Here is a 16,405-nt window from a genome sequence, read left to right as displayed (position 1 = left end):
CGACTTCTTTATGCCTCAAGTGTGGCCTGGTGTAGCTGGAGCTGGTTCTCTGTGTTTCTGCCCTCTACTCGCAGCGTTTAGCAGACCCTGGGTATTCGTATCACGAGGGGATTTCTCCACACGCTTCCCCTCCCCTCCTCCACTCCCACCCCAGTGGTATACTACTATTGTCCATTTTTCAGGGAGAAGTCCATGATGGGGAAAATGGTCCTTCTAGACCAGCCTTAATCTTAGGCCCTGTGCTCACTGACCTCAGGGTTGCACTTTTCTCAGAGCTACTGATCCTTTCCTCCCCAAGGCAGTCAAATTCTTCCTTCCATGTGTGGGTGATCTCCAGTAAAAGAGCATTTCCTTCCTCTCTCTCAGTGGGAACAGATGTCTCCACATTTCACTGCAGGATTCTGTGACAAAGCTGATGCCCTACCTCACCCCTAAAGACAGATGGCTTTTGCTCTGCTCATCCTCAGCAGAGTGCATTTGGCCTGAGCCTGGTGGCAAACACTTTCCTGCCCTCCCCCGTGGCCTCCTGCTTCTGTTTGCTGCCCAGTGCAAGACTGACTGTGTGTGCACGAGGCTTCCTGTTATTCCTTCAGGGACAGAGGGCTTTTGGCTGGACCTCTCCCTCAGCTACGGACCGGTGCCATGTCACCAAGAGTGGCTCTGTCCATCCCCTCCCATGACTCATCTTTGTCACGCCCAACTGGTGCATACCCGTGGACAAGAGCTTACGTGTGAGCCCATGCTCTCCTTGTGTCTGGGACTCCAGGGATTCTAAACAGTTATACTAGCCACACCCAGTATTTAGAAGTTTGTGGAAAATTTTTACCCATTTTTACCGTAGCTGTCTCTTCTGTCTGTACTCTGCCACAGGCAAAATAATTTGTGTGTCTTTCTTTCCCCATGGAGGGGGAAGGGGCTTGTTACTCTTTGGAATTTAGCTCACCTGGCTCCCTGCAGCCTCATGTCTCTGATGGGTTCAAGAGAACTTACAGTTCTGTAAATAATATGACTTTTCTCTCCATGTTAGGATAGGAGCTCTATGTCCTTTGAGCTTCTGCACCCTAAGTAGATGCAGAACTCCCTGTTCCTTTTTTAACATGGTTCATTCCATATTGTTTTATAACTTTTTTTCTTTGAATTCCTAGCATAAGCTTTACAATAATTATATTCAACCATTTTACACTCATTATTATCCTTAGGTCACTTTTGACCACTTGATACTTTTCATAAACAGTTGCCTTATTAGCAATGTATAGTTAGTTGTCACTCAGATGAACCTGTGACAATGCCATTATTTATGCTACTTATGTTTGCTTAAGGATGTTCTGATCATTCTGATCATTCTCATAGTGATAACCTGGAAGCATGTGGCTGATGTTTAAAATAGTATCAGGTCTTATTTATTGATTTGTTTTAGGAAGTTATGTCTAACTAGAGGCATTTTCTTAATATCACTTCAGTGTTTAGTTTGGACATAATTTTTATGTTAGAATTTTGGTTGTAAGTGACAAAAGCCCAACTTAAATGAGTTCGGTAATTATTTCTTACAAGATTATGGGGTATCTTACCTGAAGATAATGCGGTCAGGTTTCAGGCAGAATTGGAAGCAAAAGCTAACTGCTATGAGGTCTTTGCATTTTTTGATTCTGTCCCTCACTGATTTCTGCTGTACTCTTCCTTTCTATAGACAAGCCTCCCTTGGCTTCTCTGCTGCCCATGTTGGGTAACATTCCCGTAGACAGTTCCCATGTTGGATCTCCTAGTACTAATGGGAAACTGATCTCTCTGCAGCCCAAATCCATAAATTCGTCAGGAGAAGGCAGATGAATCCGGGTACTGGATTGGTACCTGGCTTGACTAGCTTGACTCGGGTGCCCATTTCTGATTCAACTATGTCAAAACACAAGATCTGAGGAAGGAACAAGACACCAACTCAAAGTTGGGCCTAATGCCACTATTGGTAGGCAGTCATGTTATGCAGAGTAAATGATCTTAGGTAACCAGTTGGGTTGGGGGTGGAAGGGATTTGAGAGGATAAAGAGTTAGAAATAAGGATCTAATAAAATTTTCTTTAAGTTGATTATAATGAGGAATCTTGAAAAGCAGATCGAACTCTTCAATGTAAATGTGATATGAGCCTATGTCCTGGTCTATAAAAGATCAATATGGCAATTGTTATAACAGTACAGATGTTACTGTGCCAAAAAATTTCCATGATAGTGGTGTATATTTCTCAGATTAATATAAAAGGTACTTAACAATAAACCCAACATTTGCTGGTTGATTTGGGCACGATTATCACAACAGTTTGCTATTTAATAATAATAAAGTAAATAAGAATGAACTAAAAATTTTGATTTTTATGCATATTTTCTTCTAAATTGAATAGATTTAATAAGGCCAAAAAAAGCATAATTTGATTCAGAGTTCTTATGGGGGGGTACTCCTGCATTTCATTTGGGTCTTAACCTTTGAGATTTTTAATGTGGATGCAGTTTCATTATAGAAAGTGATTTAGAATCCACTTTATGAGCCATGCAGCTGAAAAGATTTTAGATATGATGGCTTCTGGGCATGACAGTTGTACACCTTTCACTGGGGTTGAACCTCTATAAGCTAAATTATGGAGTACTTACAGGCACACATTTTTCCTGTCAAGAACTATGGGGCATGTAAAATGCATTTATGATTGATAGTAGGGCACACAGAGTTTAAAACCCACATTTTTAAAGTTAGACTGGTTAACCTTGTACAATACTATAACATGGTGCTTTGGAATTAGAAGCACAGTGCAGTAACATTTGATGCCAAAAGAGCCATATTTATTAACTCAACAAAGCTAGAAGGAGAAGGATTTAAAAGGCGGAACACAGTATTTCATCTTGAGAATCATTTTGATCTTCATCATCAGAGGTCTCATAAAACCACTTTTTCTCTCTCTCTCTCTCTTTTTTTCTTTGGTTTTTACTGGACATGCTAATCAATCCTATAAAAACTGAAAGGTTATAAATTTTTCATCACTGCATTGTGGCTTTCAAGCTAACCGTAAATATTTATAAATCCCCTCTTCCCAATACATATAAAGGTAAGAGAAAACTAAAAGAACTGAAGACAATAGCATTTTGACTTGTTTTCTTCTCTTTCATTGTGTATCCCAGAGCAAGGGGGAAAAAAAGAGTGTCTTAAAATGTAGATATCATTTTGGAGTAGGTAAACATTTCCTATCCATTGTGGCTAGAAATATAGAATTTGAATGTCAGTGGCTTTGTAGAATTTATTAAAAAACAAAAAAACAAAAAAACAAAACTGTAGGCAATTTAAATTTAGCCTCATCTCATCCAAAGCCTTTGAATCTGAGAGAAAGCTGAAACACTAGACTGTTCCATGAATAAAAGTACTTCATCTGACAAGAAAAGAAGAACAGGGTATGTTTTCTTGGGCTTATTGTCAGACCCTATTATCTCTCTAGGAATTTATTTTATTTGTGGTTTGAAAAACTGAATTGTCACCTCTTCTAGTTTTATGAGGATACAAAACCATAGCAGAAAAAGATATAATATTGGCTATATTTTTTGCCCCCTAAAAGTGCCTATCTTGACTAACATTGTTTGCTTATAATCCAAAAAGTGAAATGAAGGAACAAAAATTAGGTACACTATGTACTTTCTGCCACTCAAAACTGCGCTTGATGTTGTTTCAGGATTCATTTTGGAATGAAAGGGTCCATCATGATTAATCCACTTCAGCATAAAAATAAAAATGGAGTTTCTCCTGTTTTTGAAGTACAGCTCACCAAAGATCTGATTTGTTTCTTTGACTCATCGGTAGAACTCAGGTAAAAAAAAAAAAAAAAGAAAAGAAAAGTACTTCAGCTGAAAAATTGCAGTGATGAGTCTGCAGCTTGGTTTGAAATGCGGAGATAGATAGATGTTTTAAAAATGGTCTATAACTGATAAAACCTCATTTTGAAACCGCCTTCAGATAATCTAGTTCATTAGGGTCTTCATTGTTTGGCTCTATAACTCATACCCCAATTAACAGAAAGTGTTTATATCAAAGCTCTTTTTAAATGACACTTTGTGAAATTATAACTAGACTTATGATTAATGTGTTTTATATTCGTTGCTACAGAAACTCCACAGAAAGCCAACAGAGAGTAAGAATGATGGAAGAATTAGATGTATGTTCCCCTAAATTTAGTATCTCAAGAGCAGAAAGTGAAGTTAAGAAGCAGAAAGGACGGATGCTGTGTGATGTGTTAATGGACCAGAAAGTGTTGCCTGGGGTAGGGAACATCATCAAAAACGAAGCTCTCTTTGACAGTGGCCTCCACCCAGCTGTTAAAGTAGGTCATAAGTATTTTTTTTAAATGATTTCTGTATTTTTATGTTTTTTATTTTATTTTTTATTTTTTTTACTGTTAATAACCATACATTACATCATTAGTTTTTGATGTAGTGTTCAATGATTCATTGTTTGTGCATAACACCCAGTGCTCCATGCAGAACGTGCCCTCTTTAATACCCATCACCAGGCTAACCCATCCTCCCACCCTCCTCCCCTCGAGAACCCTCAGTTTGCTTTTCAGAGTCCATCTTCTCTCATGGTTCCTCTCCCCCTCCAATTTCCCCCCCTTCATTCTTCCCCTCTCGCTACCTTCTTCTTCTTCTTTTTTTTTTCTTAACATATATTGCATTATTTGTTTCAGAGGTACAGATCTGAGATTCAACAGTCTTGCACAATTCACAGCGCTTACCAGAGCACATACCCTCCCCAGTGTCTATCACCCAGTCACCCCATCCCTCCCACCCCACCCCCGACTCCAGCAACCTTCAGTTTGTTTCCTAAGATTAAGACATGAACAGACATTTTTCCAAAGAAGACATCCAAATGGCCAACAGACACATGAAAAAGTGCTCAACATCGCTCGGCATCAGGGAAATCCAAATCAAAACCTCAATGAGATACCACCTCACACCAGTCAGAATGGCTAAAATTAACAAGTCATTCTTCCCCTCCTGCTATCTTTTTTTTTTTTTCTTAACATATATTGCATTATTTGTTTCAGAGGTACAGATCTGTGATTCAATAGTCTTGCACAATTCACAGCGCTCACCATAGCACATACCCTCCCCAGTGTCTATCACCCAGCCACCCTGTCTCCCCCACCCCACCCCCCACTCCAGCAACCCTCAGTTTGTTTCCTGAGATTAAGAATTCCTCATATCAGTGAGGTCATATGATACATGTCTTTCTCTGATTGACTTATTTCGCTCAGCATAACACCCTCCAGTTCCATCCACGTCGTTGCAAATGGCAAGATCTCATTCCTTTTGATGGCTGCATAATATTCCATTGTGTGTGTGTGTGTGTGTGTGTGTGTGTGTGTGTGTATACCACATCTTCTTTATCCATTCATCTATTGATGGACATCTTGGCTCTTTCCACAGTTTGGCTATTGTGGACATTGCTGCTATAAACATCAGGGTGCACGTACCCCTTCGGATCCCTACATTTGTATCTTTGGGGTAAATACCCAGTAGTGCAATTGCTGGATCATATGGTAGCTCCATTTTCAACTTTTTGAGGAACCTCCATACTGTTTTCCAGAGTGGCTGCACCAGCTTGCATTCCCACCAACAGTGTAGGAGGGTTCTCCTTTCTCCACATCCCCGCCAACATCTGTCGTTTCCTGACTTGTTAATTTTAGCCATTCTGACTGTTGTGAGGTGATATCTCATTGAGGTTTTGATTTGGATTTCCCTGATGCTGAGCGATGTTGAGCACTTTTTCATGTGTCTGTTGGCCATTTGGATGTCTTCTTTGGAAAAATGTCTGTTCATGTCTTCTGCCCATTTCTTGATTGGATTCTTTGTTCTTTGGGTGTTGAGTTTGATAAGTTTTTTTTTTTTTTTTTTTTTAATTTGAGACAGAGAGAATGAGAGACAGAGAGCATGAGAGGGAGGAGGGTCAGAGGGAGAAGCAGACTCCCTGCCGAGCAGGGAGCCCGATGCGGGACTCGATCCCGGGACTCCAGGATCATGACCTGAGCCGAAGGCAGTCGCTTAACCAACTGAGCCACCCAGGCGCCCCGATAAGTTCTTTATAGATTTTGGATACTAGCCCTTTATCTGATAGGTCATTTGCAAATATCTTCTCCCATTCTGTCGGTTGTCTTTTGGTTTTGTTGACTGTTTCTTTTGCTGTGCAAAAGCTTTTTATCTTGATGAAGTCCCAATAGTTCATTTTTGCCCTTGCTTCCCTTGCCTTTGGCGATGTTTCTAGGAAGAAGTTGCTGCGGCTGAGGTCGAAGAGGTTGCTGCCTGTGTTCTCCTTTAGGATTTTGATGGACTCCTGTCTCACAATGAGGTCTTTCAAATATTTGGAGTCTATTTTTGTGTGTGGTGTAAGGAAATGGTCCAGTTTCATTCTTCTGCATGTGGCTATCCAATTTTCCCAACACCATTTGTTGAAGAGACTGTCTTTTTTCCATTGGACATTCTTCCCTGCTTTGTCAAAGATGAGTTGACCATAGAGTTGAAGGTCCATTTCTGGGCTCTCTATTCTGTTCCATTGATCTATGTGTCTGTTTTTGTGCCAGTCCCATACTGTCTTGATGATGACAGCTTTGTATTAGAGCTGGAAGTCTGGAATTGTGATGCCGCCAGCTTTGCTTTTCTTTTTCAACATTCCTCTGGCTATGCAAGGTCTTTTCTGGTTCCATACAAATTTTAGGATGATTTGTTCCATTTCTTTGAAAAAAGTGGATGGTATTTTGATGGGGATTGCATTGAATGTGCAGATTGCTCTAGGTGGCATTGACATCTTCACAGTATTTGTTCTTCCAATCCATGAGCATGGAACGTTTTTCCATTTCTTTGTGTCTTCCTCAATTTCTTTCATGAGTATTTTATAGTTTTCTGAGTCCAGATCCTTTGCCTCTTTGGTTAGATTTATTCCTAGGTATCTTATGGTTTTGAGTGCAATTATAAATGCGATTGACTCCTTAATTTCTCTTTCTTCTGTCTTGTTGTTGGTGTGTAGGAATGCCACTGATTTCTGTGCATTGATGGGTTCTAGCAGTTTTGGGGTGGAGTCTTTGGGGTTTTCCACATAAAGTATCATATCATCTGCAAAGAGTGAGAGTTTGACTTCTTCTTTGCCGATTTGGATGCCTGTTATTTCTTTTTGTTGTCTGATTGCTGTGGCTAGGACTTCTAATACTATGTTGAATAGCAGTGGTGATAGTGGACATCCCTGCTGCGTTCCTGACCTTATGGGGAAAGCTCTCAGTTTTTCCCCATTGAGAATGATATTTGCTGTAGGTTTTTCATAGATGGCTTTTATGATATTGAGGTATGTACCCTCTATCCCTATACTCTGAAGAGTTTTGATCAAGAAAGGATGCTGTACTTTGTCAAATGCTTTGTCTGCATCTGTTGAGAAGATCATATGGTTCTTGTTCTTTCTTTTCTCAATGTATTGTATCACATTGATTTGCAGGGTAACTATTGAAAGATATGAATTTAGTGCCATTGTATTGCCTGTAAGGTGACCGTTACTGTATATTGTCTGTGTTCCTTTCTGGTCTCTGTTGCTTTTAGGCTCTATCTTTGCTTAGAGGACCCCTTTCAATATTTCTTGTAGGGCTGGTTTCGTGTTTGCAAATTCCTTTAGTTTTTGTTTGTCCTGGAAGCTTTTTATCTCTCCTTCTATTTTCAGTGACAGCCTAGCTGGATATAGTATTCTTGGCTGCATATTTTTCTCATTTAGTGCTCTGAATATATCCTGCCAGTCCTTTCTGGCCTGCCGGGTCTCTGTGGATAGGGCTGTTGCCAATCTAATGTTTCTACCATTGTAGGTTACAGATCTCTTCTCCCGAGCTGCTTTCAGGATTTTCTCTTTGTCTCTGAGACTCGTAAGTTTTACTATTAGATGACGCGGTGTTGACCTGTTTGTTGATTTTGAGAGGGGTTCTCTGTGCCTTCTGAATTTTGATGCCTGTTTCCTTCCCCAAATTAGGGAAGTTCTCTGCTATAATTTGCTCCATTATACCTTCTGCCCCTCTCTCTCTTTCTTCTTCTTCTGGGATCCCAATTATTCTAATGTTGTTTCGTCTCATGGTATCGCTTATCTCTTGAATTCTGCCCTCATGATCCAGTAGTTATTTATCTCTCTTTTTCTCAGCTTCTTTATTTTCCATCATTTGGTCTTCTATATCACTGATTCTCTCTTCTGCCTCATTTATCCTATCCCCCATTTTTGATTGCACCTCATTAATAGCCTTTTTGATTTCCACTTGGTTAGATTTTAGTTCTTTTACTTCTCCAGAAAGGGTTTCTCTAATAACTTCCATGTTTTTTTCAAGCCCAGCGAGTATCTTTACAGTGATGATTCTGAACTCTAGATCTGACATTGTACTAATGTCCGTATTGAGTAGGTCCCTGGCAGTCGGTACTACCTCTTGTTCTTTTTGTTGAGGTGATTTTTTCCGTCTTGTCATTTTGTGCAGAGGAGAATAGATTAATGAGAGAACAAAATGCTAACAGGGTAACAACGTTCCCAGAAAATATACTCTAAACAAATCAGAAAAGACCTGAAGCTGGAGGAAAAGGAAGAGAAAGAAAAAAAAAAAAGAAAAAGATAAAGATAAAAACAAACAAAAACAGAACAAAACAAAAAAAAAACAGAATATGATCAAATATGATCAGGCTGGTACATAGATCAGTGCCACACACTAGATTTTGGGTGTATTTTGGTCTGTTAGAAGAAAGTGCCTCCCAAAATTTTAAAGGAAGAAAAACTTATATATGTACAAAAATAAGGGTTGAAATGATGAAGGGATGGAATATGACTGTAAAGATGAAAATTATAAAAAGTTTTATAAAAGGAATTGATAAGAAGTTGTTTGAAAAAAGAAAGAAGAGGATTTAAAAAAAAAAGGGAGAGAATGTGATCAGGCAAGAGAGTAGAACAAAACCATATGCTAGAGATTTAGGGTATATTTTGATCTGTTAGAAGAAACTATCTCAAAATTTTAAAGAGAGAACAACTTATATATATATGCCAAAAATAAGGGTAACTACTATGAAGGGATAGAATATGACTCTAAAAATGAAAAATAAAAATGTTTTTTAAAAAAGGGATTGATAAGATGTTGGTTGAAAAAGGGAAAAAGAAAAATTAGAAAAAAAAGTAAAAAAAAATTAACTTTGAAAGACTAAAGAATCATGGTAAAAAAGCCTGGATTCTATGTGCATTATTCCCCTAGTGCTGAAGTTCTGCTGTTCTCATTGATCGGTAAACCTGGTCTTGGCCGGCTGTTCTCGCTGATCTTCTGGGGGAGGGGCCTGTTGCCATCGTTTCCAAATGTCTTTGCCGGAGGCGGAATTGCCCTGCCCTTTCCTGGGCCGGACTAAGTAATCTGCTTGAGTTTGCCCTCGGGAGCCTTTGTTCCCTGCAAGCTTTCCCTACATCTTTGGAGGCCGAGAGTGAAAACTGCTGCCTCCCAATCTCCGCCCTGGAGGAGCTGAGAACTCAGGGCCCCGCTCCTCAGTGAGCCCCCAGAGAAGAGCAGTCACTCCCGTCTCCCTGGTGTCCGGCCGCACTCCCTGCTCACCCGGCCTGTGACCTTGTGTTTCTCTCTCTGGCACCCGACCCCGGGTGGAGTCTCCAAACCCAGCAGATCCCTGCGGTGCCCTCCCGCGCGGCTCCTCCCGGGGGAGGAAGGGGAGTCTCCCCGGATCTGCCGCTTGTTGGGTCCCTGCTGGAGGAGCAGGGGCCCGACTGTGCCGCGGATCACGGTTTACGGCAACCCGGAGCTGAGAGCCCGCGCCTGGGCTCTGTCTCTGCAGCCGACTTCCCTGCTCTGATACCCGGGAGCTCTGCTGAACTCAGGCACCCCCGGTCTTTCTGTGACCTCGAGGGTCCTGAGACCACACTGTCCTGCGAGGTTTCCACCCCCCACTTAGCCACCGGAGCAACGTCCCGCAGCAGAGCCGACTTCTAAAAGTTCCGATTTTGTCTCCGCGACTCTATCACTTGCCAGAAGCGGCTGGAGGTCCCCTTCCCCGTCGTCTATCCTCCCAAATATCCACCTCGGATTCACTTCTCCGCACGTCCTACCTTCCAGAAAGTGGTCGCTTTTCTGTTCAGAGAGTTGTTGCTTTTCTTTTCTTCGATCTCCTGTTGAGCTTGTAGGTGTTCAGAATGGTTTGATCCCTATCCAGCTGAATTCCTGAGACCAGAGGAAATCCAGGTCTCCTACTCCTCTGCCATCTTGCTCCGCCCCCCATTTCTGTATTTTTAGGTGCTGTTGAGGGACCAACATGAACACTCAAGTCTGTGTTTCAGTAAAACATTGTCCCCAAAGAGAGACTTCTGTGGTCTTTTTTCGTGTCAGCTTCTCAACATATCCAACCCTGTCCACTCCGTGTGTCCCCTCCTCCCACTTCACCTTCCCTGTCTTCTATAACTTGCTTTGCTTTGTATTTCCCCCATACCATTCATCACTTTCGAACATAACCTAATTTTTACTTGTTAGATTTATTATTTAAAATCTGTCTCTTCCTGCTACATCGCCATCTCTTATGAGGAAGGTATCTGTTGTGTTCACAGGATGGATCCAAACCTCTAAAACGTGGTGTCTAGCACAAGGAAGGCATTCAGGAATTATTTTTTGGGTGTAGGAGTGAAGTAAGCTCACAACTTGCTCTTTGTACCTGGCATATTAAATTCACACTCTATACACACTCCTGTATTCCTATTTCTCGCTACTTTGACATTAGCAAATGCTGTTTCGAGGGAATAAGCATTGCAGTTGGGGAGCGGGGACTGAGGAATAAGGGACTGGTGGGGACTGAGGAATAAGGGACTCGTGGGGAGATGGAAACAAAATTTAGAGCACTTGTAAAACAGCTCTACTGGAATAAAGGGAAAACACAGACCACTGGGAGTGGGGGGGGTCAGGACAAGGACCGTGTTTGTTGTATTTTCCTTGGTTCTTCAACTGCAGAGACACAAATTTATATAAGAAAAAAATAGTCAGGAGGGAAAGGTTAAAATTGTAGGAAAGAGAATGGTGATTAATAGGGCCAAGTTGTAAGAAAGTCAGAGAGATTAGAACCCAAAGCCAGGTAGAAGGCTGTGTATATTTTAGTTTCTAAGGGAACGACTCTACTTTAGGGCTTTTATCTGCATCCAACTGGTCTCTTTAAAAGAAATCATTTTTTACATGAGTCCTAAGATACCTTTTGATTTTCTGTAATTATTTCCTAGATAGTTTTCGTTAAATCCAAATCAGTAAGAAATAAGTTTTCAAAGAAACCAGTTAGTGATTTTTCTAGATTAGGTTCTGCTTTTTGACTCTTGGAACAAGTTGGTTAAATTTCTGTAACATGGGAGTAATGAAACAGCATTTTAATAAGAACAAGCTTTTTAAAATCATCTAGACCTCAATGGAAAAATGTTTTAGAAAAAAAGAACCCAGAATATGTTACTCAGAGTACTGTCATTATCTATGATAAACTGGGAATTTACTTTTTATCTGTATATCCAGCAGGCCATTTCATCTAGTAAAAGATCATTTGCCCATATGTCTGGGAGTTTAAAAATTAATGACAGTTCTCAAGTTTAGCTATTAGCCACCTAAAAACGCATGCGCAATTATTGAAAAAGTAGTTTAACATTTGACTAAACATAGTATATAAGATATGCTAAGAAATAACTCAGTTTCAAAACTGTTTGTTTTAAACTTTAAATAAATGAAAAATATACATAATATTCTCAGTGATTATGTTGATTCAATGATTTTAGGTTTTATAGTCACTGATAAATTTGTTTCTATTGTATATAGATGTTTGTTTACATTCATGTACATAAGCAAGGGTAAGTCATCAGACAGGATATTTTCTGACATCACCATTGAAAGCACATGCCAAATGATATTGTATTCTACAAAGATAACCCTGAGATTTATGCCAGGTCATGACACAAAAAATTCTTCAGTAAGGGCTATTTCTGAGTTCTTCCAGGTGTTAACAAGTCCTCTGATATTAATACATGTATATAAATTCATATCTTTTTAAAGCTCGATAGTGACCTTGATGGTCATCTATTCCTGTGTGATTTTTCCCTTTTCCCTCCCTTCTTTCTGTTTTTTTTTTTTCTTGTTTTGTTTTTGCAAATCCAGCGAGACTTTTCAAGGTGGCTGACACACAATGCTGGGACTTTGACGATGTCTGATACAGAAGAGATACTCATTTAGAATTACTTGTATTTAAAATTTATAAACAAGAATGGTATTTTTTTATATGTAGTGCCGTCACTTAAAGCCATTGTTAATGACGCTAAATAGATGTGTAAGGAATAGAGATCTAGAAGAAATGTATATATTTTAAATCTGTGTATAGTTTTCTTAGAACTCGCAATTGGTATTATTTTTCAACAGTAACAAGTTATGAAACTGTCCTCAGTTGTTTTTCTATTTTAAGGTTTGTCAGTTGACAGCTGAACAGACTCATTACCTTGTGAAAATGATACGTGACTTCAGCATTCTTTTTTACAGGGTAAGAGGAAAAATGTTTCTACTATGTCAAATGTCAACTATTTCCCTTTGGATTGCACCAAAAATGTTAAGGCTGTTTGTAGCCATCTAGTGGTCAGTATGTAGAGGTACAGGAAGGGAGAGGGACCTGTGGGTGGCATAATTCACTTCTAGAAATTTCAAGTCATGGGTCAGTCTAAACTCGTCTAACAATAATTGTATTAAATTATCTTTATACTAAGTTGGGGAACAACAGTGTTAGCATTTTACTTAGATTCTTGTTCTATTTATGGACATCTGAAAGTAAAATGTAGGAACTCCAGAGAGAGGGAGATTCAACTCTTTGGAATAAATGGACCTCAATTAGGTCAGATTTTGCCACTTTCTATCTGTGTGGTTTAGATTATTTAGATAATTTAGGTTTAGTTTCTTCATCTGTAAAATGGGATAATAATATTTTTCTATCTACCACAAAGACTGTTTTGAGAATGAAGTACTTGTTGACCTGTAAATTTAGAAAGTAATATTTATGTGTATACATGTGCATGTATAGAGTTCAGAAAAACACATGTTCTCTTTTCAACAAAGTATAATAAGTATGTCTTTTTTTTTTCCCTCCACAGTCCATTTTCTGTATTCAAAATTTTTATTTTTACTATGTTCAGAAAGGCAGGTATGATAGGAGTCTTCATTTATTGGCCTAAAGTCTTAACGAACTTCTTGCTTTACAAGTCTGCCTTGAGCATTATGGCTATTTTAATATTCTGTGTGCTTACTTACTCTTTCAGGGAAAGGTGATTGTAGACCACTACCCATTTTTGACCCAGATTAAGTTTTGGATATTTTAATACTTTGCTTAAATCAATAGAAGTTGTTTGTGTAATTTTCAACTTATGTATGGCGAGTCATATTTCTGCGCCCTGAGATTTTTACAGTGCTGATATAAACCCAAAACATTGTCTTTTTAGAAGCTTTAAATATATGAGTAGAATAAAACTGTGACAATATCAAAATGTCTTTTGAATTAGAATGTATACCAAATGGGACATGTTCTTTGCTAGGAAGGCATTTGAATTTTTATTTTCCTTTTTAGTGAATTTGTGAGATTAAAAATGAAAAAGCATCCTTTGTCAGGTCAGCGAAAAAAGATGATCTCAGGTTTTTCACTGTAGAAATAAATTTTTTGTTTTTGGCTGTTGAAAGAAAGTGAGCAGCTTTAGTGTTCTAAAAATAATCAGATTTCTAGCTAATCTAGTCTTTTTTCTAATAACCACATAATTATGTTTAATTTTAAAAAAACTTAAAAGCATAAAAGACATTTTAAATTGTAGAACTTTTACATCCCATTTAGATAAAAAGATAATGCTATGCAAAGAACAATTTTGAATACTAATAAGTTATAAAATAATGGCTTAATTATTTCACACAAATCTTGTTTGACAAATATTGCTGAATCTTGTCAATACCTTTTTTTCAGATGAAAAAAAGATTATATGGACTTAGGTACAAACATGTAAATTTTCAACAGATTATTTTCAGAAATGACTTTCGGGAATGTATCTTTGGCTCCTTAGCAACACTGTTTTATAGATAATATTATAATGTTGTTTGTTTGTTTTTAGTGCCATAAAACGGGATCTGTTATCTCTAAACACTATAAGGTTTATAAGCGTCCTAACTGTTGTCAGTGTTGTTGCAAAATAACAGTGTGTCGCTTAGGAGAGAGTAACAGAATGACATATTTCTGCCCTCGCTGTCAAAAAGAAAATCCTCAACATGTTGACATTTGGTGAGTTATCTAATTTAAACGTATACTCTTTGCCCTAATCACTAACTCAAAGGCTATTAATAAGAACATAATTCAAAGATATTTGAACCCTTGGGAGGAAATAGTAAATAATATCATCAAGAAAACTGGATAAGCTGAAGATGATGTATGGACCACTTCGGGATTCAGTAGAAAATATCCAGCTCAGATGTTGATATCGAGCATTTTGCTTTAATCCCGTTCGTAAAGTGATCACCAGGAGGTGTAGATATGTCAATAATTGCGAAAATGCAACTATCTTCAAAAGGTTTTGCTTTATTTAGAAGTAATACTATAAAACACAAGCAAGATGTCTTTACAAAATTCATGTCTTTTTGGTCAAACAGTCGACTTCTTACTAAACACATATGCAGTGCTTCTTCCAGCTGCTGAGTATGTCTGTTCTAATTACGCCTTCCACAACTAGGGAAATAAATGCAGGATAGGCTCAGGGACGCACTGAGATGGATATGAGCTACAGCTCCATTCATCACCTGACTTCCATAAGCCCCAGCTCTGACTGGTGGAGCATGTTTTGAGTCTCTTGGAATTAGGATCTGTTTGCAACCAGTGTCCAGCAGTTCCCAAGAGGTCTGACTACTTCCTTTTCCCTGATGCACAGTTATCCTGAATAAAAGGCCCTACATCCCTTTGGGACAGACCAGGAAAAATATGAATAATATAAAGGAGTGTGTGATTATAAGCAAAATAACCGGTGCAGACATTAAGTGCTACAAGAGTTCAGGGACTTTAGAGGCTTATATACGCACACAAAGCTGGAAAGATACAGGAACAGTGTGATTTTGAAGTTTACTTTAAAAAGAGAATTTGGGGTAAGTAAAGGAGAAAACAAAGATTATTTAATTGGAAAGACAGAGCATAGCCACAAACCCCCACCATTCATAAGCACGGCATGTGGGAGGGTTGATGGGGACACTGGCCAGGCCACAGGAAGGCTCCAAAGTGTTGGATCGTGAAAGCTAGTTGTACATGTAGAATGGGATCGAATAGGAGGGATCGTGAGTCGTTCTGGGAATAGTTGATGTCTCGCCGAAATCCGTAGATTAAGGACTTTTCAGTGGGTGGGAAATGGTGAGACTAAACCTTGGAGGTAAAGAAGCTAGTGCAGGGCACCTGGGTGGCTCAGATGGTTAAGTGTCTGCCTTCGGCTCAGGTCATGATCCCAGGGTCCTGGGATCGAGTCCCGCATCGGGCTCCCTGCTCCTTGGGAGCCTGCTTCTCCCTCTGCCTCTCTCTCTCTCTCTCTGTCTCTCATGAATAAATAAATAAAATCTTTAAAAAAAAAAAAAAAAGAAGCTAGTGCAGTGTGACAGTGAGAGGTGACCGGGCCTGAGGTCAGGACACTGGACATGGAAAAGAAAGTAGGTACTTCGGTTAAAAGTTTTAAAAAGTCGACAAGAATTGTGACAGACCTGACTTTGTAGAACAGTGCAAAAAGTTTCAGACTAAGTAAATGTTCACTGTATGGGTCTGGGAAAGTTGGGATAGAGTAGAACAGATGGACTTTGCGTCTGTGAAACAACAGTGGACTGTCTGAAGAGATGTGTTATGGGTCACCTCCCAGGTGGCAGGCGATGGCTTGACGGTGGTTAAGTGAAGTATTCAAAAGAGATCAGTTCACAGGGAAAGTAGAGAGGAAGGAACCGAGGTCTGAACTTCAGGGAATATCCAGAGTAGGAAGAAAAGAGTGAGCCAAGAAAGCACAGTGATGTGGTTGGGAATAGGTGGCCAAGCAGGGCAGGATGCCGCTGTGGAACCTGGGGCGGGAGGGGTGCCATCTTGCCCGTGGCAAGCTACAGGGCCAGGGGCTGGACGTGGTGTGCGGGCAGGCCCCCACCAGCGCCTTCCCTAGTGTGTCTGTGACTTTCTTCCTGTCCTCCACTTGTGACTCCCTTTTCATCTCTCCTTCCCTTGTTCTCAGCTCCTTCTCCCTGAATCTCTCACAGCTTCTTCCTCACCCCACTGTACTGTCATAGAGATCTGTGATATATTTAGATAATATATCTATTGTGCAGATTTGTGGTTTTCTTATT

General features: G+C 39.6%; 1 protein-coding gene across 1 annotated transcript in view; it reads left to right on the top strand.

Annotated features, from left to right (window-relative positions):
• The window catches only part of NEIL3 (nei like DNA glycosylase 3), a 52,423-nt gene that overhangs the window by 19,862 nt on the left and 16,156 nt on the right, over positions 1-16,405 (top strand). Inside the window, exons 3-6 of the mRNA XM_045879273.3 lie at positions 3,701-3,835; positions 4,132-4,345; positions 12,492-12,566; positions 14,167-14,333. Coding sequence (XP_045735229.1) covers positions 3,701-3,835; positions 4,132-4,345; positions 12,492-12,566; positions 14,167-14,333 — 591 coding nt within the window. The remainder of the gene's footprint in view (positions 1-3,700; positions 3,836-4,131; positions 4,346-12,491; positions 12,567-14,166; positions 14,334-16,405) is intronic.

The sequence above is a fragment of the Mirounga angustirostris genome, unplaced genomic scaffold (assembly GCF_029215605.1).
Source record: "Mirounga angustirostris isolate CCGP_5_RB_7025 unplaced genomic scaffold, mMirAng1.0.hap1 SCAF_2, whole genome shotgun sequence".
Classification (NCBI taxonomy): Eukaryota; Metazoa; Chordata; class Mammalia; order Carnivora; family Phocidae; genus Mirounga; species Mirounga angustirostris.
Note: the sequence above shows the minus strand (reverse complement) of the source record. Positions and strands in the feature narration are given on the sequence as shown.